The 26,472-nt window shown below is 38.4% G+C and overlaps 2 protein-coding genes and 1 pseudogene across 4 annotated transcripts; 1 reads left to right on the forward strand and 2 right to left on the reverse strand.

Moving 5' to 3' along the window:
* Window positions 1-309: 309 nt before the first annotated feature.
* Window positions 310-7,346, reverse strand: LOC309505886 (adenine phosphoribosyltransferase-like; annotated as a pseudogene). The gene is made up of 7 exons: window positions 7,224-7,346; window positions 6,940-7,033; window positions 6,550-6,685; window positions 6,016-6,072; window positions 1,128-1,166; window positions 713-790; window positions 310-329 (listed from the first exon to the last, which is right to left on the reverse strand). The product of its transcript is annotated as an adenine phosphoribosyltransferase-like (transcript).
* An 8,264-nt stretch (window positions 7,347-15,610) lies between these two features.
* or95a1 (odorant receptor, family 95, subfamily A, member 1) lies at window positions 15,611-17,717 on the reverse strand. 2 transcript variants are annotated; one of them, XM_082180428.1, is made up of 3 exons: window positions 17,180-17,191; window positions 16,852-16,956; window positions 15,611-16,774 (listed from the first exon to the last, which is right to left on the reverse strand). In XM_082180428.1, exon 3 carries the CDS (start codon window positions 16,732-16,734, stop codon window positions 15,967-15,969), a length of 768 nt encoding a protein of 255 aa, XP_082036554.1. In that variant the 5' UTR covers window positions 16,735-16,774; window positions 16,852-16,956; window positions 17,180-17,191; the 3' UTR covers window positions 15,611-15,966. The 2 variants fall into 2 exon arrangements, with proteins under 2 accessions (XP_082036554.1, XP_082036553.1); XM_082180427.1 differs by having other exon boundaries at window positions 15,611-16,956; window positions 17,180-17,717.
* A 3,344-nt stretch (window positions 17,718-21,061) lies between these two features.
* or94a1 (odorant receptor, family 94, subfamily A, member 1) lies at window positions 21,062-25,066 on the forward strand. The gene is made up of 2 exons (XM_082178731.1): window positions 21,062-21,209; window positions 23,797-25,066. The coding sequence occupies exon 2, from the start codon at window positions 23,808-23,810 to the stop codon at window positions 24,756-24,758; it is 951 nt and encodes a 316-aa protein (XP_082034857.1). The 5' UTR covers window positions 21,062-21,209; window positions 23,797-23,807; the 3' UTR covers window positions 24,759-25,066.
* The last annotated feature ends 1,406 nt before the right edge of the window (window positions 25,067-26,472 follow it).

Genomic DNA, 26,472 nt, shown 5'->3' on the forward strand with positions numbered 1-26,472 from the left:
GTTTTTAAGCTAGACATTATAAATAAATAATATAATGTTTTTTTTATTTTTTTTTATCTACGTTGATGAACAGCATGAGTAGGGCTGTAGTAGGCTACACAGGATTTTATAAATACCGAGGTCCTTGCTAGTGATCCTGCTATTGGGGCCTACATATAATTATGCTTTTTACTCATTGCGTTTCTCCTTTGACATTTACATTTAAGGAACATATTGACGTATTGTTTTCCCTTCAATTTATTCTTTACATTTTTACAATTGGTCTTAAAAAGGACCAATTTATTTTTTATAATTTTTTTTTTTTTATCTTCATAAATCCTGCAAAAACCCTGTATTAATAATGTTTAATTAAGGTTTCATTTACATTCAATTAATCATTATTGATTTTTACAATCTGATAGTGACCTCTATTGGTAATTGTGTGTAACAATTAGAGAAGTCAGACTGTTTATGATGACCAATATGACTGAATGCTTAAAACGCCAAGTCTGTAATGGATCAAATCCATTTAAGATTAGAAAGATCAGTCCTCAAATGATCCATATCTCCACACACAAAAAAGCACAACCTCTGAATAATATCTTAAATAATGTTTCTCCAAATGATTCAATGACTGATTCTCCTTTGGTATTTCACATTTTTATATAAATATCTATATTTTCCTGATTTAAGTATTTAACCACTGAAGTTTTTAAAGACTCCAAGCATTGACTGTCTATCTGAGATTGCAGCTCATTTGGGATGCAGTGGAAATATTTATAGTTGTTTTCAATGGCCACAGCAACAATGCCTACAAAGAATAGAGAAATAATAGCACAAATTTTAGCAAGTTAATCAAGACTACTGAAGTGATCCTAATAGCTATTCATTCGACAGCGGGAGCCATTACACCCTCTCACAGAAAGCAGCTGTTCAAATCCTTTGTGTTGTATCTTGCATACAGCAGCTAATGGCACAAGAATGTCAATAAACTCTCACCAGTCGCACTCCAGCTACATTATTTATTTTGAAAGTGTGCTAAAGGGGAGAATCAATATCAAAGAAAGACATAACGGTTTTGGGTGGAGAGGGTCAGTGGATATGTTCACCATGTCTCAAAACATTTGTATTAGGTGTTTTATGCTTACCTACAACAGTAGCTTCTTGATTCTCCACCAGTTTGAGAGGTGCCCATTATGCTCACTCCCATTATGAGAGGTGTTAATGTAGTGGCTTAAAAAAAAAAAGGCTGATTCAATTTTTTGTGTGGATGGAGCTTAACTGCCATCAGTTTAAAGAATAATTTTGGGAGTTTTTGCCTTTTATTATTATAGGACAGTAGGGATCAAGAAAAATCCATGAGTCGGGACTTGAACTCGGGTTGTCCAAAGGCCAAAAGTGCAAAATGTCACTACACTGACCACTTTGCTGTGGGAAAATTAATCAATGGCAGTTTGATGAATATTTGAACCCCACTGCTAAGAAACATGGGGGAAACAGATTCCGACAGCAAACAAACCAGCTGTCGGAATCCGTTCCCCTACCCCCATTATGAGAGGTGTTGATGTAGTTGTAGTGGCTTAAAAAAAGGCTGATTATTTTTTTTGTTTGGATGGAACTTAACTGACATGAGTTTAAAGAATAATTTTGGGAGTTTTTGCCTATTATTTTGATAGGACAATATGGGATCAAGAAAAATCCACGAGTCGGGACTTGAACTCAGTTCGGCCAAAGCCCAAAAGTGCTAAATATCAGGGCACAGACCACTTGGCAATCTGGGACTATTACTCAGTGGCAGTTTGATGGATATTTGAACCTCACTCCTCAGAAAAATGGGGGGAACAGAATCCGACGGCAAACAAATCAGCTGTCGGAATTCGTTCCCCCACTCCCATTATGAGAGGTGTTGATGTTGTGGCTTAAAAAAAGGCTGATTCAATTGTGGGTGTTATTGGAGCTTAACTGCCACCAGTTTAACCCCTTAAACCCTAAGCGTCCCGCCGGCGGGACGCCACCCCATGAAAAATATTCATAATCAAATTACTAAGCAACCACTGAATGGAACAACACAAAATAGGTATCATTTTAAAGCTTAGAATCTCAGCTTTTTAATGCATCTAATTACTTCGATCAACTTCTAATGATTGCAGAGTTATTCCACTAAATATGAGTGTACCCGCCGCAGGCGCCACCTAGCTGCAAAATTAATAATCATAATTTTTTTTCAAAAATATTACCTGGATCAACTTAAAATAGATGTCATTTGAAAGCTTAGAGTCTGAAATTTACAATGAATGTAGCCAATTTGATAAACTCCAATGTAGTGCTGAGTTATTTGCTGATAAATAGAAAAAAAAAATTTCATAATTTATAAACTACTTTTTTTGTACCACATACTGCAATATGTCAAAAACATCATACAGCTCAGATAGTCCTGTGTCATATGTCATTTGAAAGGTCTCAATGAGTAGAATACAACAAGCATAATTGTTCCAGGGTTTTTAATAAACTTGAGCAAGGTTTTTGTAAAATAACCCCTTAAGAGACCCATGTGTAAACCATATATGGATGCTGCATTTTAGACACATTTCCGCTTGTAACTTCATGAAACATGCTCCACCAATTGTGGAAAATGACACATCATTATTTACAGCAGATGCTTACAATTAAAAAGAGTCCAAACTCAACATAATCCATCACTCAGAACTAAAGATATTCCTCATGGAGTTCTAAACCACAAAAAATCCACTGATTCACGTAGCCTAGCAAGGTAGCTTAGACTTGGCCTTTTTACTCGTATCTTCATGAAACATTCGCCGATCATGAAAAATTATACATCGTTATTTACAGCAGGAGCTCACGATTACAAAGAGCCCAAACTTAATATATTCCATCAATCAGATCTAAAGATATTTCCTCATGGCGTTCTAAAACAAAAAATACCTCAGACGCGCCTATCCTAGTATATACTCATGAAGCACTCGCGTTTGGTTTTCACTTATAACTTCACAAAGCATGCACAGATCGTAGAAAAATGCACATCATTATTTTCAGCAGACTCTCACGATTAAAAAGAGCCCAAACTCAGCAAAATCCATCACTCAGATCTAAAGATATTCCTCGTGGGAGTTGTAACACACGAACCACCACCGGCGCGCATAGATCGTTTATTATAGATGTAGCACTTGTCGCGTTTTAACTCATAACTCAATGAAGCATGCATCAATTGTGGAAAATGGCACATCATTATTTACAGCAGATTGTTAAGATTAAAAAGAGCCCAAACTCGCCATAATCCATCACTCAGATCTAAATATATTCCTTATGGCGTTCTAACACAAAAAATTCCACAGGCGGATCTATGAAGTAGCAATAGCAGTGATGCGATGTTGTTTTGATGTGACGTTTCAGCTCATAACTCAATGAAACATGCATGGATTGTGAAAAATCACACATCTTTATTGACAGCAGATTCTCACGATTACAAAGAGCCCAAACACAACATAATCCATTGCTTTGATCACGAGATATTCCTCACGAAGTGATGCATACTTGGCTAAAAAACAAGTCTCTCATCCTCCCGGGGTGCAAAGTGTTTTCCAGTTTTCCCGGAACCATCCGTGCTCGATTTCAAACGTGGAATAACACAAAATATGTATCATATTAAAGCTTAGAATCTCAGCTTTTTAATGCATCCAACCACTTCGATCAACTCTGAACGAGTGCTGACTAGTCTCTCTCAACCGGAGTGTACCGCCCGCGGACGCCCCACAGGCGCCACCTAGCTGCGAAAATATTAATTATCATATTTTTCCAAAATATTGCCTTGATTCAAACAAAATTGGTGTCATTTGAAAGCTTAGAGTCTGAACTTTACAGTGAATGTAGCCAATTCGAAAAACTCCTAAGTACTGCTGAGTTATTTGTTGATAAATAGAATATTTTTTTTCATAATCTATAAAATAGTTTTTTGTACTATGTACTGCAATGTGTCAAAAACATCATACATCTCATGAAACATTCAAAAATCATTGAAAATTGCACTTAATTTTTTACAGCATATTAATACAATTCAAATGAGCCCAAAATTTACTTAATCTATTGCTTTTATGACAAGATTTTCTTCATGGTGAAACAATTTTAAAAATGCCCATGAGGGGGCGTCAAGGTCTCAACAAAAAGGCTATCTTGGTTCCAAATGCTATAACTTTTGATTGCTTTATCCAATCACCACAAAATTTTATCGAGATGCAGCTCATATGTAGAGGGACTTCCCCAAAAAAGAATTTTCCTTCTACCTTATTTCCTTCCTGAGTTATTCCATGTCAAATAAGAAAGATATGCATTATCATAATAAAAATTATATATATTTTTTGTCTTTTATCAGCAGTTTCTCGGCAGGAGAATGTCCAAATGTAATGTAATGTATATTTTCAAAAAATTTGAAAAGTGTTCTTTCAAACGATACCTACCTTTAGAATCTCCTTGCTATAGTTTTGAAGTTATGAGTCTTTAGTTTTGTGTATGTCACTAAGAAAACTCATTTTTTTTATTGCCTTCCAAATGTGTGAGGACTTAACAAAAAGGCTCCCTTTGTTCCAAGTGCTGTAACTTTGGATTACTTTATGCTATCATCATAAAATAATGATCCAGACGCAGACCACACATAGGGGAACATCACAAAAAAAGAATTATTTTGCTACCGTATTTCCTTCCGGAATTATTGCATTTCAAATAAGAAAGATATCTAAATTATTAAAAAATAATATTAATATTTTTGTCTTTTATCAGCATTTTCTCAGCATTAGATTGTCCAAAAGTAATAAAAATTTATATTTTCTAAAAATATAAAAAGTTTCCTAACAAATGATATCTACCTTTTGACTCTCCTCTCTATAGTTTTGAAGTTATGAGTCTTTACTTTTTTGTGTGTCACTCAGACAAAAAACTCCAAAAATGGCCTCAGTGTTTAAGGGGTTAATGAATAATTTGGGGAGTTTTTGACTTTTATTATTATGATAGGACAGTATGGGATCAAGAAAAATCTACGAGTCGGTACTTGAACTCGGGTCGTCCAAAGCCCAAAAATGCTAAATGTCAGGGCAAAGACCACTTGGCTACCAGAGAAAATTATTCAAAAACAGTTTGATGAATATTTGAACCTCACTGCTAAGAATCATGGGGGGAACCGAATCCGACAGCAAACAAACCAGCTGTCGGAATCCGTTCCCCCACTCCCATTATGAGAGGTATTGATGTAGTGGCTTAAATAAAGGCTGATAAAAAATTTTGTGTGGATGGAGCTTAACAGCCATCAGTTTAAAGAATATTTTTGGGAGTTTTTGCCTTTTATTATGATGGGACTAGCCTGGTAATACCAAACTCCGCTACTTCGCTTTGCTTCGTAGACTGAGTCTGGAAGGGCATAATTGAAAAGCGTTTTCTTTCTCGCGGGGGGGCGCTTGTCTGAAGTTTAAAATCATTGGTTACCCGTAAGCCAATCACATAACGTTTGGTTATGACGTGTGTTATGCGCCGGCTCAGCCGCTGTAAACACATGTATGATGCGAAAACAAAACCATAGAGCGAAATACCGGAGTTAACATGGCTGTGAACGACTTTTGCAGATTATGTGAAGTAAATCTACGCATCCACGGTACAATCAGCGTCTACGTCACGGCTCTCAGCCCGCCCTCTGTTTGTTGATTGGCCGACTGTTTTGAGGCAAGAGGAAAACTGGGAGATAGGTCGCTATCTCAGACTGAGTACAGAAGCGAACTGAAATTGAGCGGAAGTACAAAGTCTGACGTAGTCAGGCTATGATAGGACAGTATGGGATCAAGAAAAATCCACGAATCGTTACTTGAACTCGGGTCGTCCAAAGCCCAAAAGTGCTAAATGTCGGTGCACTTTCCAATTGGCTTTCGGGAACAAATATTCAACGACAGTTTGATGAATATTTGACCTCACTGCTAAGAAACATGGGGGGAACAGAATCCGACAACAAACAAACCAGCTGCCAGCTGAAAGGTCAAGCTGCTTTCATAGTTCCTCCAGTCTCAATCCACTGGTCTACTATAAGAACCCGTAGACCTGAAGTATATTATAACACATCTCAGAATTTCCCATTTTGCTGTTATAGAACTAGATGTCATTGATCGAAAAAAAATGGTTGAATACACAGTTCTGCAGTCATTATGTAGTACAATGGAATTATATAGTAAAATAGGACAGCAGAGCTGATCAATAATTTATAAAACACTGCAAACATTATATTTAAAAAGATAACTCATTTGATTATTCTGTTTCCATTATCAACCAGTCTTGAAAGTAAAGGTCTTTATTGGCATTGATGGTTCTATGAAGAACCTTCATAGTGGAAAAAGGTTCTTTAGATTATTAAAATGTTCTTCAAACTGAGAAAATGGCTCTTTTAAGAACTGTTAACCGAAAGGTTCTTTGAAGAGCTTAAAATGGTTCTTCCTTGGCATTGCTGCAAAAACAACCTTTTGGAATCTTTATTTTTAAGAGTGGCATTATAGTGACATATGAGTTTATGTACATCAGTACCTGACTTTAACACATCAACACGCACTTCCATGCATTTCTCTCGTCCAGAGTAGTCGCTGTAGTCATGAGTGCGAGTTTCAACACACAAGTGTCCTGCTTTTCGAATGGCCAAAAATCATTTTGGCCACAGCTGACCCTGAGATTGGAGGAGAAAGTAAAAAATAAAAGTAAACTGTTTTTCAGTTATTCATTCATCTCAAACTAGTGATTAGATAAGCTAGTATATACATTTCATTAAGTCAGGCCGTGGAGTATATCCCACTCTATATTTAGTCTATTTCCCCAGGAGTTATATTTACTTTTCCTGGAACATGTGAACTGAGCTAAAAATATCATCTCTCGAGTTCAGTCTTACCCTATACACCAGCTTCAAAAGTGAAAGTTTTATACTGAGGATGAAGCCCATGGCATCTATTCAAGCCACCAGGTCAATGGTCTCATTCTTGAATGGTTTTAGAAGATCTTTTACACAATCTGACAGTGCCTGGATCAGCCAGGAGTAACAGAAAACAGAGATCAGAGACTTTAAACAATAAAGCCCATGGTTGTCAATCACATTCTAGCAATTCTTACTTTACCTTTCAGACTTCAAGATACAAACTTTCAAAGCTAGGTTATTCAGTAAAGTATATTGTACACTATAAGTTTAGCATGCAACAGGAGGGATTGTTTACCTGTGAATTGCAATAGAGTCTTGATGGATCAAGCTATGCAAACTTCGGTCCCTTTGTGTTTGGTGCCATAAGAGACAAGTACCAGCCATATTCTCTCTTTTGGGGACCTGCTAAAACATCCATTCTGTTTTAATGGATTCTGCTTCAAATTAAGAAGCTGCTATCACTACCTCAAACCACACGTGAGCACCAGGTCTTAAGCATCTATACACTCTCGCCGTCCTTCTCAGGTATACACTGGTCCGACACAGGATCATTAATAGAGTATTACGGCCTCACCCCGAGGGCGGATATAGTCTTCCAACACTATCACTGTGTTGGAAACTCAGAAGCGAAGACCAGGAGACTTGGTTGTATCTTCAGCAGTATTCTTTATTGAGAACACGAGCTGTCGGTAGCTGCAGTCATCAAGTCTAACTAAGGCAGTGTACATTGTAGTTTATGTACATTTAGAGGGCAGTGCTTAGAAATGGAGACAAAGCATATGGGTGACGACCTTAAACAAAGCATTCAGTAAAAATCAATGTCGCTCAAGTCTTCTTCACTGTGATTTGTTCTGGTGATTGGTTTGTAATAATCTAAGCTAATGATTGTTAGTTCTGTTTCTGATTTCATGAAGAAATCTAATTTCAGCAGTAAGAAAAAAAGTGTTTTAAAGCTTGTTGTTTTGCAGATCACCACAGCCACCTGGTACATGACCAACCTTCAATTTGAAATATGGTTTGAATAATGTCAGTTTAATTAACAATACTTTGTGTCCTACCAACATCTACTGGTTAGAAGAGTTTTGATGTGTTTATTTATATAGCCTATCGTTATTAATCTGCATTATGTGTTAACTTTTCTGGTTACACTAGTTAACTAAACTATTTGATTACAATGCCACATGTCTATCCATTTTCAGTCACAAGATGGTGCCATTAGCTGTGCTATCTGTTAGTAAGAAAAGAGAGAGACTGTCCAGTGATTTAAATACTAGGCCTGTGTTTAACATGGAAAATAATGCAGTTGTCAGACTGTGGTAACTCAGCTTTGCAATAAAGGTTATAAATCCAGTTTGATGTTCTAGTTTTATTGTTTATGCTACAAACTTACATGCCTGCATACAGGCACTAAATTGCATTTGATCCTTTAATTATATATATATATATATATATATATATATATATATATATATATATATATATATATATATATATATCACTAGTGAAATGTCACCATAGGCTTGCATTCAAATTCAATTGTTGATATCAACAACGGAGACAATGGTGTCCGTGCCGGAGACGGTGGTGTCCGTGCCGGTGTCCGTGCCGGAGACGGTGGTGTCCGTTCCAGAGACTGTGGTGTCCGTGCCAGTGTCCATGCCGGAGACGGTGGTGTCCGTGCACTTGTCCGTGCCAGAGACGGCGGAGACTTGCCAGAGACGTTGGTGTCCATGCCGGAGACAGTGGTGTCCTTGCCGGAGATGGTGGTGTCCATTCCGGAGACGTTGGTGTCCGTGCCGGAGACGTTGGTGTCCGTGCCGGAGACGGTGGGTGGTGTCCGTTCCGGAGATGGTGGCGTCCATTCCAGAGACGTTGGTGTCCGTGCCGGAGATGGCGGATGGTGTCCGTGCCGGAGACGGTGGTGTCTGTGCCGGAGATGGCGGTGTCCGTGCTGGAGACCATGCCGGAGTCGTTGGTGTCTGTTCCGGAGACGGTGGTGTCTGTGTCGAAGACTTTGGTGTCTGTTCTGGAGACTGTGCTGTCCATTCCGGAGACACTGGTGTCCGTGCCGGTGTCCGTGCCGGAGAGGTTGGTGTCCTTGCCGGAGATGGTGGTGTCCGTGCCGGAGATGGTGGGTGGTGTCTGTGCCGGAGATGTTGGAGTCCATTCTGGAGATGGTGGTGTCTGTGTCGGAAACTTTGGTGTCCGTTCCAGAGACTGTGGTGTCTGTGCCGGTGTCCGTGCCGGAGACGGTGGTGTCCGTTCCAGAGACTGTGATGTCCGTGCCGGGGCCAATACCGGAGACGGTGGTGTCCGTGCACTTGCCAGAGAAGTTGGTGTCCGTGCCGGAGATGGTGGTGTCCTTGCCGGAGATGGTGGTGTCCGATCCAGAGACGTTGGTGTCCATGGTAGAGACGGTGGGCGGTGTCCGTGCCAGAGACGTTGGTTTCCGTGCTGGAGAGGTTGGTGTCCTTGCCGGAGATGGTGGTGTCCGTGCCGGAGACGTTGTTGTCCTTGCCGGAGACAGCGGAGACATGCCGGAGACTTTGGTGTCCGTGCTGGAGATGGTGGTGTCTGTGTCGGAAACTTTGGTGTCCGTGCCGGAGACGGTGGTGTCCGTGCACTTGTCCGTGTCGGAGACAGCGGAGACATGCCAGAGACGGTTGTGTCCGTACCGGAGACGGTGGTGTCCGTGCACTTGTCCGTGACGGAGACAGCGGAGACATGCCAGAGACGGTGGCGTCCATTCTGGAGACGTTGGTGTCCGTGCCGGAGATGGTGGGTGGTGTCTGTGCCGGAGACGGTGGTGTCTGTGCCGGAGATGACAGTGTCCGTGCCAGAGACCGTGCCTGAGTCGTTGGTGTCCTCGTACAGTTATCCTCTTCCTCTGGTCCCCACAGCTCCGTTGGGCTCGCATCTTCTCCAAATTGAACCTGCGGAGCGCCTATAACCTCATTCGGATATGCGAGGGTGACGAATGGAAGATGGCGTTCATCACTCCAGCAGGCCACTATGAGTACCAGCTAATGCTGTATGGCCTGTAAACTCGCCCTTCGTATTCCACAGCTACAATGAAGTTCCGGGAGTACCTCCAACGCTTCGTCATCGTCTACATCGACGATATCTTGATCTACTCCTGGAACCTGGCCGAACATCGCCACCACGTGACGCAGGTCCTCAAGAAGCTGAGAGAACACCACCTCTCTCAAGTTGGAGAAGTGCGAGTTCCACACACCATCTGTCCAGTTCCTCGGGTACATCATTGACCAACAAGGTATCCAGATGGACCAGAGGAAGGTAGACCCCATCCACAACTGGCCCCAACCTGTCACTGTCAAGGAACCACAACGCTTCCTAGGCTTCGCCAACTTTTATCGCAGATTCATCCAGAATTGCAGTCTCCTCAGCTCACCTCTCACCTCACTCCTCAGGCACCGGCCTAAGTCTCTGTCCTGGAACCCCTTGGCCACCGAAGCCTTCCAACACCTAAAGGATGCCTTTTTTTTTATCAGATTGTCGAGTTCACGCGCATAGGTTATCACGCGCGTGAACTCGACAATCGACTACTGTGGACTTCGACCGAAAACAGGATGTAAATACAGGTATGTGCGCTGGCTGAATTAACATCATTTTTATTAATATCTTTCATATCTACTGCAGTCAGATTCACCGCGTTCACTCTGAAGGAATCACTCACAATGGCTGGGCACTTGTAATGACACATCAAGGAAGTTAAGAGGCTAAAAGCAGGTTTAAAATTTGCCCCATTGAAGTCAACAGGGTGCAAATTTTAAAAAGAGGATAACACGGTGTAGGCAACACCGATTTTTTGTCGTTGTTCTCTGTACTGACAGCACTCCAAATTTACAAAAAAAAATAGCTCAATGTTAAAATTGACCGGAGTTCTCCTTTAAGAGGGCCTGCTCTACAAATGGACACCACAGCTGAATGAGTGGAATCTGGAATGTAATGCAGCAGTTTTTAAGCATTTTACAGCTGATTCACTGATCAATTTTCTCACCTCTATTTCCCTCTGATTAAAAAAAAATCCTGCTGAAGACACATCCAAGTCTCCTGGTCTTCGCTTCCGAGTTTCCTACATGAAGTACACTGCAAAAAATGCTTTCTTAGTTAGTATTTTTGTTTTGTTTCCAGTCCAAATATCTAAAAATTCTTAAATCAAGAAGCATTTACTAGAGAAGTAAAATGACATAAGAAATTCTATTTTGTTTTAAGGTAAAAAGTAAGTACTTTAAGTAATTTTTGTTTAAAACAAGCAAAATTATCTGCCAATGGGGTAAGCAAAAAAATCTTGTTTTTTTTTTCGAATTCAGATTTTTTTTCTTGTTTTCCATTCTTATTCAGATTTTTTTGCTTACCCCATTGGCAGATAATTTTGCTTGTTTTAAGCCAAAATTACTTAAAGTACTTTCTTTTTACCTTAAAACAAAATAGAATTTCTTATGTCATTTTACTTCTCTAGTAAATGCTTCTTGATTTAAGAATTTTTAGATATTTGGACTGGAAACAAAACAAAAATACTAAGTAAGAAAAGCATTTTTTGCAGAATCATAGAGGGCTCTATAGAGCAGAGAACATGGATGATGAGAATGTTGTGGATTGTTTTGGGCAGAGTACAGATCTGAGAGTGTTGCAGGGGCATACAGATGGCTACATATAGCGCTTTAGATTCATAGCCGTGAGAGTGAGTGGAGTAGCAAAGCTCAGTACTTCCAAAATGTGACAAAATAAGACATATTCCTATTTCTGTCAAGACCACTACCGTCAAATTGACAATTAGCATACAGTTTGGATTGGCGGTATGGTTCCGTTCTGGGCGAGAACTCCCTGCGCATCCATGCAGCCTAGCATGGATAAGAGCAGGGAGAGCAGCAATAATCCCCCTTGGGGTAAACAGAACAGAACCAACATGAAAATTTGCAAATATATTTAATTCAAGATTTTAAAGTACAACATTATTCGATAATTATTCTGATTCAAGGGGAATCAGAATGTCAAATCCTGACAGGGCGAGAGGAGGAGCTGGGGATGGAGGAGGGTAATTAGCTCCTGAGAAACGCGATAGCTGCTGCTGATAATACTGAAGGAGCTTATATATGTATATGGTGATAGGTGTCGTATTACTAGGTATGTGGATCAGCTGAGGGTCAGCTGATGCGAGCTTTACTAACGTGATCTGCCAGAACTAACGCTACGCTTGATTGGCATTGTTGCATTGAGAAAGATTTGAATCAAGCAAATATTGGTTATAACCAGAAACAGCCTAATATATATATAGCCTATATAAAAAAATATATGTTGGTGTGAAAATAACCCTTTTTAAAAAACATAAATAATACAATATTCAAAAGTAAGAGTGCAGACAGTGTACACGCTATGATTTTTTTTTTTTTTTTCTCTGCCTCTTGACATTGAGAAGCCTTTGCTAGAATCATTTGATGAGTAGTTTTGTACCAATGAGAATAAGTAATCAATATACAATGAAGTCCTAGAAATGTTCTAAAATGAAAGATGTATGCCATGTTTTATAATCTGTGCGGATTTCACTCAGCAATTCAAACTGACAACACCCAGATATGGTATTTAACACCCCGGTATTTTTTAGTCCAGTTGTCAAAACACAAAAGAACAAATGTAATTTGTTAAACATTGCCTCACTCAGATCCAAAACCTGACCTCAGCAAATATGTGGTAACACTTTACAATAAGTTCCCATTAGTTAATGTTAGTTAATGCATTAACTAAAATTAGCGAACAATGAGCAATTCATTTGTTAAATTTATTGTAATCCTTGTTGTAGTTAACTGTTAATGTCAGCTCTGGTCCATTAAATAATGTTAACAGATACAACTTTTATTTTTAGTAATGTATAAATGTTGAAATTAACATTAACTCTAAGATCAATGAATGCTTTAGAATTACTTTTCATTGTTAGTTCATGTTAACTAATGATCTTTTTGAAGGTGTTACCAAAATGAAAATGCTAAGAAAATCACAAAATGTTTCTGTTCTTAACTCACTCAAACTTTTACATACATGGAATCCAAGGACAAACCCATGTAGGGCCCATACCTCAAGCCCCACAATGAAATGTTGACTGGGACATTGGCATTAACTGAGATAGTAAGATTTAAAAAGGGATGAGCATAAGTGAAATGCTTATTTTTGTTATTATGAAGAACTGGATGCAAATCTCTGATTAGACATTAGCTGTATTATTCTATATTAGCAGGGAATTATATCTAATAAAGTTAATAAGCAAAGTTAATGAAGTCATCATAGAGGGGCCTGACATATAATGTAGTTAATTATGCTTAGCATAGGCAATTTTGTTGTTTGGAAGAGCATCTGGTACAGAAATTGCCTCTAAGGACTGATGTAACATGAGACTACTCGTTGCTTGTTACCTTTGTTAATTAACCCAAATCAGGAGGAAAACACGTGTTTATTTCATGACTATGTGCTCTAATTAGACCCAAGGGAGATAATCTAACTGTCACAACACTTCTAATAAGCACAAACTATTACTGCTTTGTGTGTGGTCAATAAACATTTACTCTCTGCATTGCACCATTATATCATAATATTTTTTATAAATGACATAATTCTTCATTATTATTTACTTATTTATATATATTTTGTGTATGTCTGATTTACCTGTGTACTCTCTTTTCCCCAAGAAAGTCATGCTGGTAATTACAATATTTCCCAAAGTTGCCATAAACTCTCCCCGACTTTTTGGATGTTGTTTTATTTGTTTATTTTTTTCCCAACAGATAATTTGAGGCTTTGTGCTTTTTAAAAGCATATGTTTAATTTAGCATACACAAGTATTTAAATTAAAATTACACTAAAGTACATAAAACATATACAGATGAAATACAGCATACTAGAACTACTAATAAAATTAATTTAGTAGTCTGTACGCTGGCATATTTACACTACACACTAAAAGTATATATTTTGATGGTGATAGCACATACATATCAGAATGTAGCAAGGGCTTCTTACTGTAATATCATACACCCTTGTTGCATATGTGCATGCAAGCATGAGATTCTAGCATGAGATTCTTCATAAAACCATTATCATTTAACTTTTATTTAAAACTGCTATGGCAGGTTTATCCTCCTTTCATATTATGTTAAGGTCAAAAGATACCCATCACAAGCAAATTGTTATGGGCAATATTTGGGCTGAAAAGCATGCATGGATCTAAACTGCAGAAATGTTTTGCATACTATGGTCACTGTAAGGCACAGACACAATGATGACGACAGATGTAAAATCAACAACTGGTAAGTTTATTGTGGGAATGGCAGAAACAGACACAATAGCAGGTGAGTATAGAGACTTTGGCAGATGATTTCAGAATAATGTGATGGATAGTGATGCAGTCTTATCTTTTGCAGGTTGGACGAAGACGACAACAACACACTGGGAAGCAGACGAGACGAGGATATAACTGACTTGACAGGGTGATGACTTGGAAAACTTCAACTGACCATATAACGAAAGGAATCCTTAGATAAGTAAGTGAGTCCGTATTCTCTGACAAGGCCAAACACGAACTGATGCTAAGTGTGAGCGTGCTATATACAGTAGTGCTGTTGATGAGCTGTGATGAGTGACAGGTGTGTGTGATTGGAATTCTGGGGACTGTAATTCTGTAGAATGAGGAAGAGCCTGGCATGAACATAACTATTTGCTATGCACTATGATATGAGACGTGCTAATTTAAATTCTACATTTAAATTAAAGACGTTGTATGTATAGGATATGTTTTTACAGCAAATGTATATTATTCCCAAAACGTAAAGTAGGCTATCCATTTCAAATTGCTTTTAAAAAAAGACAGAGTCATGCAACAACAATTTAGTATGACAATTTAATGGTTGTGTGTAGTGTAATATATTTTATATTACTTAAAAAAAAAATAGCATGCGTACACATACATTAGCATTGCAGACAACATTTAGCATCATAAATGGTCAGAATTATTTTTTACTCATAAAGTATATATGAGTAAAACAGCCTCCATATCTTCATAGAAAATAAGATCTAAAATATTGCCCAAACATTTATATTTGTATATCATATACATACACTACCGTTCAAAAGTTTGGGGTCAGTGTGATTTAAAAAAGAAGAAGAAGAAATTACAGTAAACAGTACAGACATTTTTATAATGTTACAAAGGATTTCTATTTCAAATAAATGCTGTTCTTTTAAATTTTATATTCATCAAAGCATCCTGAAAAACAATATCACTGTTTCCATAAAAAATATTATGCAGCAAAACAGTTTCCAACATTGAAATTAATAAGAAATGTTTATTGAGCACCAAATTAGCATATTAGAATGATTTCTGAAGGATCATGTGACCCTGAAGACAGGAGTAATGGCTGCTAAAAATTCACACAAATTAATTACATTTTAAAATATATTCAAATAGAAAACGGTTATTTTAAATAGTACCGGTAATAATTTTTCACGATATTACTGTTTTTGTTTTTTTTTACTATATTTTTGATCAAAAATTAAAAAAATCTTGCCAACCCCAAACTTTAATGTAATTACAACATTAGTGTAATTGTGAGCCCACACTTTTTGTTGCATTTTTATTATTATTATTATTATTCATGTAATTCTGAATGTATTTTCATAGAATTCAGTATATTTACATTCAAATATTATCAGCCTGCATTTACAGAAAATAATGTACATAAGTTAAAGGGGAGAAATCTTATGACCTCAGGATCCTAATATAATTATTCTGTTCTCTGTGGAGAAAAATAAATACATTAAAAATCATCTGTTAGTGAACACAATTATTAAATATTGGTTTGACAGATTAATTTTTTAGAAAATATGTTTATCCATCAAATGATATAAATATGAAACTTTAGTTTTTGATGGTGTGTGTCAAATATACAACAGAATGTACATTGATTTTAAATGCTCAATCTGTCACTCTTACAAAAGCAATAACAAACAACAACATTGTTCTTACACTCTCATTTAGCCATTTTAACTTCTTTATTTGGGTCAACACGTGCACCATAACAAGGCATGGCTTTCTTCATATAGCTTCTGAGGCTCTCATCTCTAAGGCCGTAAATGAGCGGGCTCAGAAAGCGAGGAAGCAGGATGAAGCAGAAATAGTAGATAAAAGACATATCTGCTTGAGACAAGTTTACACGTTGGACAAGTAAGAATTCTGCGACAGGCTGTGAGAAAGCCATTATGCAGAGGAGAAGCTGGAACCCATGAAGCAGAACTGTGTGCAGAGCCTTCCTCACTGACACTCGGTCCTGCCGCATCTGACGGGTCTCCAGTAGGATCCGAATGTACGTGAAGAGGATGACCACAGCGACCACTGCAAAGAAGATCCCATTGAGGCTCACTTTGAACAGAGCTTGAATAGGAGAAGCATTGAGCACATTGCTCTTGCAGAGGACAGGGGTCGAGTGGACATCTACACCCGGCTTGAGCCGCAACAAGACAAAGTCGACAGTGGGCAGAATGCAGCTGATGATCCACAGACTTAAAATGATGATCCAAATCCATTCCGGTCTCCAGATGGCAGGACGGTGAAGCGGGTAGAAAATGGCCACGTAGCGCTCCAGTGACATAGTGGAAAGGATTAGTGGGGTGTTTAGGAAGGTAGCAGTGGACACAAACAGCAGTGGTGCACAGTAGACGATTGCAAACTGCACAGCGCCCATCACTAACAAGAAGAGGGATACAGAGGAGAGCAGCTGCAGGGTGTCGTTTATCAGCATGTAGGTGAAGAGGATATAACGGGAGCTGTCAAAGAACTGCCTGTGAGATGCAAAGGTGTACAACGTCAGGAGGATGAAGAACATGAAGGCAATGAAGAATGGGATCACCACACACACCTTTACAATGACAGAAAGGTTGTTGCTGGATGTTGTGTTGCCTGGGAGTTCTGTCAGATTCTGCATGTTTTCAAGGGTTTTGCAACACTGCTGGTGTTACAAAGGCTGAAAGGAATTTTGCAAAATAACATTTGTTTAGTTTAAAATGTGGAAAAATGAAAATGTTATAAAACAAATGTCGGTAATTGTACTTTATGTACATTATGTACTTTAAACATAATGCAATGCAATCTAATCGAATGTGATGTTCACTGGATAATTCGTTGAATAATCTACATCTGATCTGACTTCTGTTCACAAAATAAACTTCACACGCTTGTTGACTCACCAAGCTGCCTCTGGTGGAAGAGAAATTAAAAGATGATCAGAGATGCCAGATGGGTAGCCCACTTTTATATTGCTGAAGATTTGCTTCATGACAAAAGAAATGGGATTTGTTTCCCCACAGGATGACTTAATTTCACGCTATGAACACAAAGCATAATTATAGCAATTAACAACCAAACAATCCAAACAAAAATAAAATCAAGTTATCTAGTGTGTGTGTGTGTGTGTGTGTGTGTGTGTGTGTGTGTGTGTGTGTGTGTGTGTGTGTGTGTGTGTGTGTGTGTGTGTGTGTGTGTGTGTGTGTGTGTGTGTGTGTGTGTGTGTGTGTGTGTGTGTGTGTGTGTGCGTGTGTGCGTGTGTGCGTGTGTGTGTGTGTGTGTGTGTGTGTGTGTGTGTGTGTGTGTGTGTGTGTGTGTGTGTGTGTGTTGTAATTTTTTATAAATGTTGTATCCAAGGTTTTATATAGACCTAATTTCTTCATCTGGTTAACAAGACCCTATAGCAAAACTATATTATAAAATATTTAATTACTTTAAAACTTTTATATTCTATTTACTAAATAAGTTTCAATAAATTACATTCAATTTAATTAAGTTATTTTGTGGTTATTAAGTATTTTTCTTTCTATCGTTTTTTTTAATTATGTATGTTGTCAAATATTCACCACTAGAAGAGCGTATTTAGAATGTTTGGATGTTTCATATGGCTAGTCATTAACAGAGCTATCAATTATTGACTGTGAACTCATGTGCTCTGCCTTATTTTACCATATTGTTTGTTCTGCTGGGCAGCAAAGTACTCAGAGACGAAAGTACATTGACAGCTTCTCTGCAGAGTCATATGCGTCACTCATTAGACCACTGAGACACGTATCTCACAACTGTCTGTTTTTTAAAGTGCACTGACCTAAAATGAGGACGGAAGAGGGAATCATCGAACAACTAAAAGCAAACAGCAAGTTTTATCATAAAGAAGATCTGGAGCAGTTAGGGGCTTTGAAAAACAAGCTGTCTGCATGTTTTTGGTCAACATCTAGAAGTGCTGCTACTCGCTGTGATGTAAATATTAAACTGATGAAACTTAGTGATATAAGTATTAAACTTAGTTATATTAGCTAAAAATATTAAGCCTTTGTTCAATTCAAATTTCAATTAAAATGTATTTGTATAGCGCTTTTCACAATACATATTGTTTCAAAGCAGCTTTACAGAAAGTGCATTTCAGAAATGTACATAGAAAAATACAGTTAGTTAATCATGTATTAATTTAGGGCATAACATATCGCCGGCGTCGAGTCGTCTCTTCACAGGCGTCGAGTCGTCTCTTCACAGGCTTCGAGTCGTCTCTGCACGGGTGTTGGGGCATCTGAGCAGTTTGTTCCTTTTAGTTATAACATATTTTAATTTAAATCAACCATTCCCAGACAACAACTTTACAGAAGATAAAGCCTTTACACATAAATATAGAGCTACCTTTATATATAGGGGAAAAATTAACATATAAAATGTTATATATATATATATATATATATATATATATATATATATATATGTTAATTTTCCCCCAGATATGTACTCTTTTTTTTTTTTTTTTTACTGTATAAAAAGCATTCGGAATTGAATTTCTAAATCGCCTTTACAAATTCTACGATTTTGCTTTGTTTTGCGTGCTTTCACCATTCTTTGTAGATCCCACTTTATTGCATCCCACAATTGGTCGAAAATGTAAAGGGTCTTCATGCTATTGGTCTATATCAGGGATGGGAAACTTCGGTCCTGGAGGGCCACTGTCCTGCAGAGTTTAGCTCTAACCCTATCAAACACACCTGAACAATGTCTTCAGAATTACTAAAAAGGTACAGGCAGGTGATTTTTTATCAGGGTTGGAGCTAAATTCTGCGGTACAGTGGCCCTCCATGACCAAAGTTGGTCATCCCTGGTCTATCTAGGCCTATTTGATGCACAAAAATAATAAACACATTTGTAGTGTTATATCAGCTAAATATTCAGATCTATGTTACACTAAAACACTCAAAAGTCTTCAATTATTTATTTGTTATTATGTTTCTGAAAGCCTACCATTCTTAACACTAGAAATAACCCTAAGGATCAGATGTGCATCACGGAAACCAGTTGACCAAATCTTCACAGAGTCAAATCCTATGTGACTAATTATGTGCTTTATCAGTGCATAGTTATTGCATATCAGTGTAATTTGTGCTTCCTAATTGTTTGGCAATGATGCATCCCACCTGGCAACATGAGGCTAAGTTGCTTGATCCCTTTGCGAGTTGCACCGAGCCAAGCTGCAAAGCAAATATTTATTTAATGACTTCTAACTCTGATTAGTCTCCTGAGTATACCTCCACCACAAAGAACCAGTCTGTTATAATGATGTAAATATGTTTAACAAACATTGGCCTACAGAGAATACAGCACCCAAAACACTTCCATAGTTTTGTGAAACTTTCTTTAAAGAAAGAAAAGTTATGTGGTTATAGTTTATGGACTTTGTGACACTCAGTATCTCAGACAAATACACATGAGTAGTAGTTATGCAATGATAGCATTGCTGCATATTGTGACAACAAAGTTACAAGTAGGAGGGTGCACCGTTTCCTTTAGTCAACATGTATATAGATAGATGGACGGACGGACGGACGGACGGATGGACAGACAGAAAGACAGATAGTAATTAAGGAATAAGTACATTGTATGTACATGGGGAACAGGACTGCAAAATAAAGTGTTACCCTTATTAGTATAACAAGTAATCAACAAAACCATAATAATATATAATAATAATAAAATAAAAAAATTAAACCCAGAACTGATACCACTGAACATGGCCAACCATTGCGAAGGATAATTATTAAAGCTTAAATATATGTGTATCATTCATATAAACTTTAATACACTTTAAAATTGTTGCACATACTTATTTGTTTGGGGTAAAATTTTTATGTTTAAGCATGACTGTATAAGTTCTCCTCGGTTATCTGTCCCCTAAATAAAATAAAATCTAAATGTAGCTATGTTTATTCACATCATACTTCCTCATTTGGCTCCTAATATTACACTTGATATATGACCAGAGCTCAAGCAATCCATTTAGAAATACTTAAAAGTAATATTTTCATATTTTGTGTAATTTGTGCACATGACAATCGGCGGAGGTGGAACCATGGTGAGGGGAGCCGGGGCGACACAGAACGGGTGATGGACCAGGATGACATAGCAGCCCTGGAAGCTTGGCGCCGAGCCGCTGGTTCGTGGGACTGAGGCGGTGACGGAGATCCGGCTGAACGGGGTGACGATAGTGTGATTGAGGGCGACGGGGAGGTCAGAGGAAGGGAGGAGCCCAATGACATCGTGGGGTGCAGGGTGTAGGCTTCGCCGGAACCCCCGAAGTTCATGGTAGAAGCTGGGCATCGACTTCCGAAGGCCGACCTGGAGTTCCGAAGGAGCCCAGCGGAGTCTCCGGGCAGAAGGGCCACGACAGTGACAAGGAAGCGATGAGCCTAGGTGAAGGCGACGTGTTGACAGGCAGAGGAGGAGATGTGGGCCTGGAGGCCCAAGGTGCAGCCGGGGACTCTACCTTGTGCCGAGCTGGTGAAGGAGAAGCCCGAGGCGCAGAGGATGAGCCGCATGGAGTGAGCAGCGGGGGCAGAGCCGAGGAGCTGGACCACACCAGTGGTGCCGACAGATCCAGGGGACTGGCCGTGACCAGTGATGGAGACGGGAGTCGGGACTAGAAAGTCAGGCAGGGAGACTGGCTGAAGAGGGTCATTACCGGACGGGACCGGTGAAGAAGGTGAGGATTCGAGGGTGGGGACTTGGGTGTGAACTGGATCCGCGGTCCACAGATTTATTAAGTCAATGTCCGCTCCTGGCTCTGCGATGGGCTGATCCGCCTGCCTGGGCTCCGGCTCTGGGGCGGCCTCGGTGGGTACCCTGGGCTTGCTGGTAGCAAGAGAGAGTCGGCTGGTACCACTGTCGGTTCTCTGGTTGGAGAAGGAAGGGGCAGGGCAGGTGAGTCCATCTTCCTTATTTTACTCATTTAAGAGGGTCAATTATTCTGTCACAACGTAGCCGATTCAGGAAGATGCATAACACCGAATATAGTTGACAAAGAGTTTACTGGTGTCTGACAAGCATGACATTCATCAATAACTGACAAAGGATATTACAGAACAGGGAGTATAAATACACAAGGCTAAGGAGGGAACTAAACAGGCACAGGTGGAGGAAGATGAACTAATCAGGACTAACGAGAACAGGTGCAGACATGAAAGAACGTAATCGTGACTATAATCTAATCTAATCTAATCTAATCTAATCTAATCTAATATAATATAATATAATATAATATAATATAATATAATATATTATACAGACAGAGATCTTTTGTGTATGTTTTTTATTTTTGTTACGACCCGTGCAATAAGGACGGGCTTGATGTGAACTTTTGCAGTTGGTAAAAAGGAAACCAGCCCCAGCCGACAGATCACCAAAGACACAATTCTAAGTTCCATAAAAAGTATAATTTATTTAAGGTGGAAAAAGTAATTGAATTAAGGAGCAATGGCTTCAGGGTGCCCCAAGGCCAAAATAATAAACAATATAGACTTATAAACAAACATGTATAAATTACCTAATCAGGGAATAAACAAAATTACAAAGAAACTTCCCTAACTCCATAAAAATAAACAAACCACAAACAAAGTCAAAATAAATGGCAGGACACCCCTACGCTCCTAAAACATAAAACAGAACCGAAACAGAGCCGACAGGAGGAGGAATCCGGAGCTCTTCACGCCACAAGGCCAATGCCAGAATGAGCTCGACATCTTCGGTTAGCACCGCCCTTTTAAAGCAGCGCATCAGTAGATCCACCAATTAGGCTCCTCCAATGGCAGCCAATCCTTGCACACATATACAAAACAACAACCCACACAAAACAGATACAGAGGATCGTAACATTTTGGTATGTTATCTTTTAGTTACTTCAACAGCTGATTTAAATCTCAAAACAGACACATCAGGTTGTCTGTGGGCTTTGACTGAGGGTCTAGTCATGCATTATTGAAAGCAAATAAGCATCTTTCAAAGTTGCTTGTAGGCCTAATTAAAAATTGCAAACTGTGTGTTTTGTATACTGCTTGTGCACAGATTAGGCCCTCATGTCAGTATGGTGGAAATATTTTGAGTAAACACTAGCTAAAAGTGAGCAACACCCATGACATTAAAAAATGTTTCTAATAAGAATTTTTTAAATATCAACAGTTGTAAAATGCCCCCCCCCCCCCCCCCAAAAAAAGTGTTTTCGAAATGTGAGCAATTTTTTTGTTTAAAATATAAATAATAAATAAAAAATGATTTAGAGGTAAAATTGTAAATACATGAGCAGCATGTGGTCCATTTAATAAAATGCAATCTGTACTGTGAAACTGACTACATCTACATTTAGACACAAATTTTCAAATTTCCCAAATCCTTTCACAGTTTGTGTTTACTAACAGTGAATTCTAACTTTCACAACCTCGAGATATGCAGCATGAACATTTGAGAATCATAGGGTCTTTGTTTTGTCTCAGAAATGCATCCATCATATTTGCATTAGTTTCCAATGGATTTTGAATTTCATATTAACGTTCAAATATGAAAGAAAATAAAAAGCAAAAACATTATTAAAACATGAAATAAATAACAGAACAAGCACAGATAACACATTTAAGGTTGTACCATATTACAGATCTCAGTATGCCAAAAACCAACAATCCACGAGAAGTAAGTAAGTAAGTAAGGAAGTAAGGAAGTAAGTAAGGAAGTAAGTAAGTAAGTAAGGAAGGAAGTAAGGAAGGAAGGAAGGAAGGAAGGAAGGAAGGAAGGAAGGAAGGAAGGAAGGAAGGAAGGAAGGAAGGAAGGAAGGAAGGAAGGAAGGAAGGAAGGAAGGAAGGAAGGAAGGAAGGAAGGAAGGAAGGAAGGAAGGAAGGAAGGAAGGAAGGAAGGAAGGAAGGAAGGAAGGAAGGAAGGAAGGAAGGAAGGAAGGAAGGAAGAGCATTGATTATAAGTAGAAACAGAGACAGCAGCAGAAAATTTGTAACCTTCAAATGTATGTACTTTGGCTATTTTGTTACAGGCAGCGCACTATAACTCACTGTAAAACTGTTGTGTTGCATATATTACTTGTTATGGTTAATGTCATGATTGCGTCTCAGTGCTCCATGTCTACCCTCAACACACAAGCAAATCTAAATTTAGATCTAGATGTCATCAACCAAGTAGGTGTTGTCTTTTAGAGTTTTACTCTATCAAACCCTATATAAATGTCTGTTCACAGCACACTTCATCATTTGGCTCATGCAGGTAAAGTTACACCTGATATGACCAGGACTCAAGGATAGAGTCAAGAATACTTTATGTAAATGGTTTAGCAAGGTTATGTAAAATGTATTGTTGTAAACTGAATACTTGTTCAGTCTTTGTTGGAGTCAACATGGAGCTTATTTAGAATTTACATGTACATTGTTTATTCTAAAGCACTGATTATTTATTTCTCACATATTTTATGTATTATTGTAAATGTGCTTTTGTTGTCTGTCTAATTTTCTCCCAGATGTGTGCACAATGGCCAGTCAGAATGCCAGTGTCGATGAGCAGATGCAACTTATCCAAGTTGACCCCGTCCGGAGAAACATTTCACTGGCGCTGACCCAGATCGTTGTGTGGCCCTTCATCTACCTCATCTTCCTCATGCTCTTAATATTCTCCAAGAAAGAGACTTTCAGAAGAGAGACACGCTATATATTGTTTGGTCACTCTCTCCTGGTAGACCTAATATTTCTTTGTCTGACAGATTTTATTGTGCTTTTATCATACAACTTTGTTTTAATACCACTGCATTTCTGTATCCCCATCTGCATGTTAACGGAAGCAATTGCAGTAAGTGCACCATTAACCATCGGTGCCATGTGCGTGGAGCGCTATGTGGCCATTTGCATGCCTCTCCGACATCATGCGATCTCCACCTCTAGAAGAGCCATAATGGTGATTTTACTGATTTGGATCCTGAGCTCCATAAACCCCTTTGTTGATATGTTCATTCTTGTCAGCACTGCCTCTCATGAATACTTGTCTCAACTCACACACTGTCATTATGAGATTATGATTCCGGAAAAGATTCATCACGTTGCTAGGGGTCTGTTGTACATTGTGGGGCTTGTGGTTATTTTGATCATTGAAGTCTTTTGTTATGTAATGATATACCTTGCTGCACGTGCAGCATCTGGTGACAAGTCAGCATCAAAAGGGCAGCGCACCATTTCCCTGCACATAATTCAGCTGTTTTTATGTACTTCCGAGGTGATATGCCCTTACATTGAGAGTGTAGTTATGCAGTATGATATTCAATCATATCTGACTGTCCGATTTATAAATTTCCTGGCATTTAGTATCACTTCTAGAGCAATAAGTCCTCTCGTCTATGGGTTTAGAGATGAGAAATTCTATGCAGCTATGGCTTACTATATCAGATACAAAAACAATGTTATCTCATCTGACACTGAAAAACAAACATGATTATCTATTTTTAAAGGTTAAAGAGTGTTTATGGGATTTTATCTTGTCTAAGTTCCTTTCAAAATGTCATGAAGTAAAATTTGTAATGTATCAAAAACAGTTTTGGTTGACCAAAAGCCTAAACATCCCATTCTAGTTGATATATTCAAATAATGAAGATTGAGAGTTTTAAATTGTCTGGCCAACTGCAAGATTTGTCTTGGGAAGACACCTCTCACATGCAGTGTACGTGACTGCTAGAATAATCAATTTAAAAAATATGAGTATTTAGAGAGTATTTTATTTAGTGTATCACATAGCTGATTACAATGTTGGCATTACTTGTTACACTTTCAAATATTTTATGTATATTGTTTTAAGTTTTAGTAATTGATTTGAACATAATTATGTAATTTAATTATTAACAATTTAAATGTTTTAATATTTTATTTTAAATTTGCATTAGATACAAATTCACAAATAGATCCACTTTTGTATTGAACAATTTATATGTAATTGCAGACTATTTGAGATCAGTATACACATTTAATGAGATTATTCATAAATTATTATTATTCATTTTGGCATCTAATAAATATTTCTGTTTCTAATATTTCTGTTTCATTTCACATGTTAGAAAAGAACAGTACAGCATCACTGACTTGTGAATATATCACACTATTATAGTAAAAGTGAATTAATCTAGCATTTGCATTTGATATATAATTCCTTTTCTCTCTCTGAAGACTTCTAATGTCTTTCATTTGTAATACATCTGTGATAATAATATTTACTAAACAAACATGCAAAGGCCAGTAAGTGTGATACTCAAGACACTTTCAATTTTTTTTGTGAAACTTTCTATTTGATACTTCTAAGGGAAAACAATAATAATCTGTTTGTTTTTTTTGTTTTTGTTTTTCGAAAAATAAATTGGATCAAATTCCATAAATTAATACATATGCAGCATTATGGTTCTCTAACATTTAATGAAATACAGTCTATGACAAATGTATGCCAGGACCAGGGTTGAGAACCACTGCCTTATGTGGCCTTTTCAAAGTGTCCTATTTTAGATTTTTGGCCCCCAAGCTCTAAACCCTTTGGTTTATGTCTTTTTTTCCCTCATTACTACTTTTTCACAGGAACTTGTTGAACTTTCTTGAACTGTTTTATCACTCGTGTACATAGGGATTAAAGGCATTGTTATGTCGAATGTAATTTAGGATAAGGAAGGAAGAGGACAGGGTCGGCTTTACTGAGGCTCATGCTTTATTCACTTTCAAATGGTCAAAACAAAAGTCACGCTTAGGGGCTTCAATAAACTGAGTCCAAATTCACAATCAATGATGCATCTCTCCAGAGCATTCAGCGCATGCACAGGCACGAGTCCTCAGTCCGTCTCTCTCTGCTGAGAGGTGATCTCCTCCTGGGGCCAGAGCGAGAAATTGGACTCACTTCTAGCCCAAGATCTTCCCTGCTCACAGCCGTTGCTTACGTCACTGACTCCACCTCACTCTAATTTTTTGAGGAGGTTGAGGTGATATATCTGACTTGTCCCGCTCCTGTCCATTTGAACCACCTCAATATTGAGACCCCCACCTCAAAGCGTCCTTGCCACTTCGCGAGTAATTTAGAGCTAGACATAGGAAGCAGTACAAGTACCTTATCTCCCGGTGGAAATTCACGTAGTCTAATTCCCCTGTTAAACAGCCGGCTCTGTTTGTCCTGGGCC

Source organism: Leuciscus leuciscus, assembly GCF_965113295.1.
Source record: "Leuciscus leuciscus genome assembly, chromosome: 9".
In the NCBI taxonomy this organism is placed as follows: Eukaryota; Metazoa; Chordata; class Actinopteri; order Cypriniformes; family Leuciscidae; genus Leuciscus; species Leuciscus leuciscus.

What these genes read in the sequence shown, in the direction of transcription:
- or95a1 (XM_082180427.1), bottom strand. Translation starts at nt 16,917, where the DNA reads ATGCAGAATCTGACAGAACTCCCAGGCAACACAACATCCAGCAACAAC.
- or94a1 (XM_082178731.1), top strand. Translation starts at nt 23,808, where the DNA reads ATGGCCAGTCAGAATGCCAGTGTCGATGAGCAGATGCAACTTATCCAA.